The sequence below is a fragment of the Ailuropoda melanoleuca genome, unplaced genomic scaffold (genome assembly GCF_002007445.2).
Source record: "Ailuropoda melanoleuca isolate Jingjing unplaced genomic scaffold, ASM200744v2 unplaced-scaffold70335, whole genome shotgun sequence".
In the NCBI taxonomy this organism is placed as follows: Eukaryota; Metazoa; Chordata; class Mammalia; order Carnivora; family Ursidae; genus Ailuropoda; species Ailuropoda melanoleuca.
This window is the reverse complement of record NW_023245321.1, coordinates 211-1,865: the sequence shown is the minus strand read 5'-3', so window position 1 is coordinate 1,865 and position 1,655 is coordinate 211. Positions and strand designations below refer to the sequence as shown.

General features: G+C 64.2%; 1 protein-coding gene across 1 annotated transcript; it reads right to left on the bottom strand.

Annotated features, from left to right (window-relative positions):
* Nucleotides 1–211: 211 nt before the first annotated feature.
* Nucleotides 212–1,421, bottom strand: LOC117800435 (fibronectin type III and SPRY domain-containing protein 1-like; the record flags this gene model as incomplete). Its single annotated transcript, XM_034652972.1, has 3 exons — nucleotides 212–701; nucleotides 798–886; nucleotides 998–1,421. Coding segments are annotated over 3 exons (624 nt in total), but the record flags the coding sequence as incomplete, so codon positions are not given.
* Between the last annotated feature and the right edge of the window lie 234 nt (nucleotides 1,422–1,655).

Genomic DNA, 1,655 nt, shown 5'->3' with positions numbered 1-1,655 from the left:
CCCCCCCCCCCCCCCCCAGGGTTGGCAGATCTGACGGCGGAGCTGGCAGAGAAACTGCAGAGGAGACGGGCACTGGAGCACTCAGCCGCACACGCCGGCGATCAGTAAGCCGGTTTTGGGGTGCAGAAGTCAGCCAGGCCGACTGCTCCTCCCAGAATAAAAGCTCAAGTGACCCCGGGGCTGATGTGTCTGGCCTGGCTTGGGGCGGGGGGGCAGCGAGGGTCTGTCAGATGTCCACCCACAGCAGGCCCCACTTACTCAGCAAAACCTGCCACCGGACCCTACAAGAAAGGCCCATTCTACAGCCAGGAAAGCTGAGGTCCAGAGAGGTTTGGGGCACACTCAGTGCCAGCCAGTCCCAAAGAACCATCAGCACGGCTGGCCAGTGATTGACTTTTATTAGGAGGTGATGTGGGGACGAGGGCCCGCCCCGGTGCCCGCTCCCTGTTGGTGACCCCCCCCCCACAATCAGGAGTTAAGGCTCCAAGCAGCAAGTGAGAAGAGGGTGGCAGCTGAAACCACCAAGGCCTGGGGGTGGGGGAGTGGGGGGCTCCGCTGACTCAGCCGTGCCGGGCGGGCGGTCCGGCGGCCTAGGTGAGGCTGGTGTTGGAGCTGCTGGTGGCACTGCCCCGCTTCTGCAGGCAGCGCACAGAGCTGGGGACCTGCAGGCCTGTCGTCACCTGAAAGCTGCCGCACCACACCTGGGGACCAGTGACCGGTGAGGGGGTGCTGGCAGGCTGAGGAGCAGAGCCAGCCCCGGCCCCGCCCCTGGCCCCGCCCCCCAGAAGGGTTCTTACGGTGAAAGCGGGCAGCAGTGGCTGTGTGAACTTGGCCTTGAAGGTGTGCAGCAGCTGTCTGGTACGCGCGTTGTAGAAGGACAGGAGGCCTGTGGGGGAGGCAGAGCGAAGTGGGGGGAGGGAGGAGGCGATGAGAGGGGCTTGCGGCAGAGAGCAGGCAGGGAGGGGGGCTAGCGATGCCGACTGGGGCTCGGGGTCACCTTGGTGGAAGTCGCAGTGCACACCCAGGCAGTCGGGCACGGGGGGTTCCAGCACCTTGGCCTTGTTGGCGTGCTTGGCGGTGAAGCTGACCTGCAGCCAGTTGTTGACGTGCAGGCACCAGGACGCGGCCGTCTTGCCCAGCTGCTCGAAGCGGCCCAGGCTGCGGTACGCCACCCCCACGCCGAACGCCTTGCTGTCCGGCTCGTATCGCACCTCCCAGTAATGCTCCCCGCCGTCGATCAGCGTGTCCCCTGGGGGGCGGAGGGTGGGCAGCGGGGGCTGGGTGGAATCGGGTCCCAAAGGCCCTTCCACAAAGGGGTGGTCACCCAGGTACTCCCCAGACCCCAGCTCTTCCCTCCCGATACTTCTCAGTTCCCAGCTGTTCCTCCCAGGTCGTCCCCAGGCTGCATCCACTTCCTCTAGCTACTCAGAAAGCCCAGATACTCTCCAAGCCTCAACTAATCCTTTCAGATTCTCTGCAGGTCCAAGTTACTCCTTCCAGATGCTTCCATGCCTTAGAAACTTCCCCCAGTTCCTCTCCATGTTCAGATACTCCTCAGTCCTCAGTTCTTCCTGGAGACTAGATAATCCCGACCCTTGCTCCTGGCCGACTCCAAGTACGCCCACAGGCCTCGAGTCCTGCGGGAGCGCAGGTGC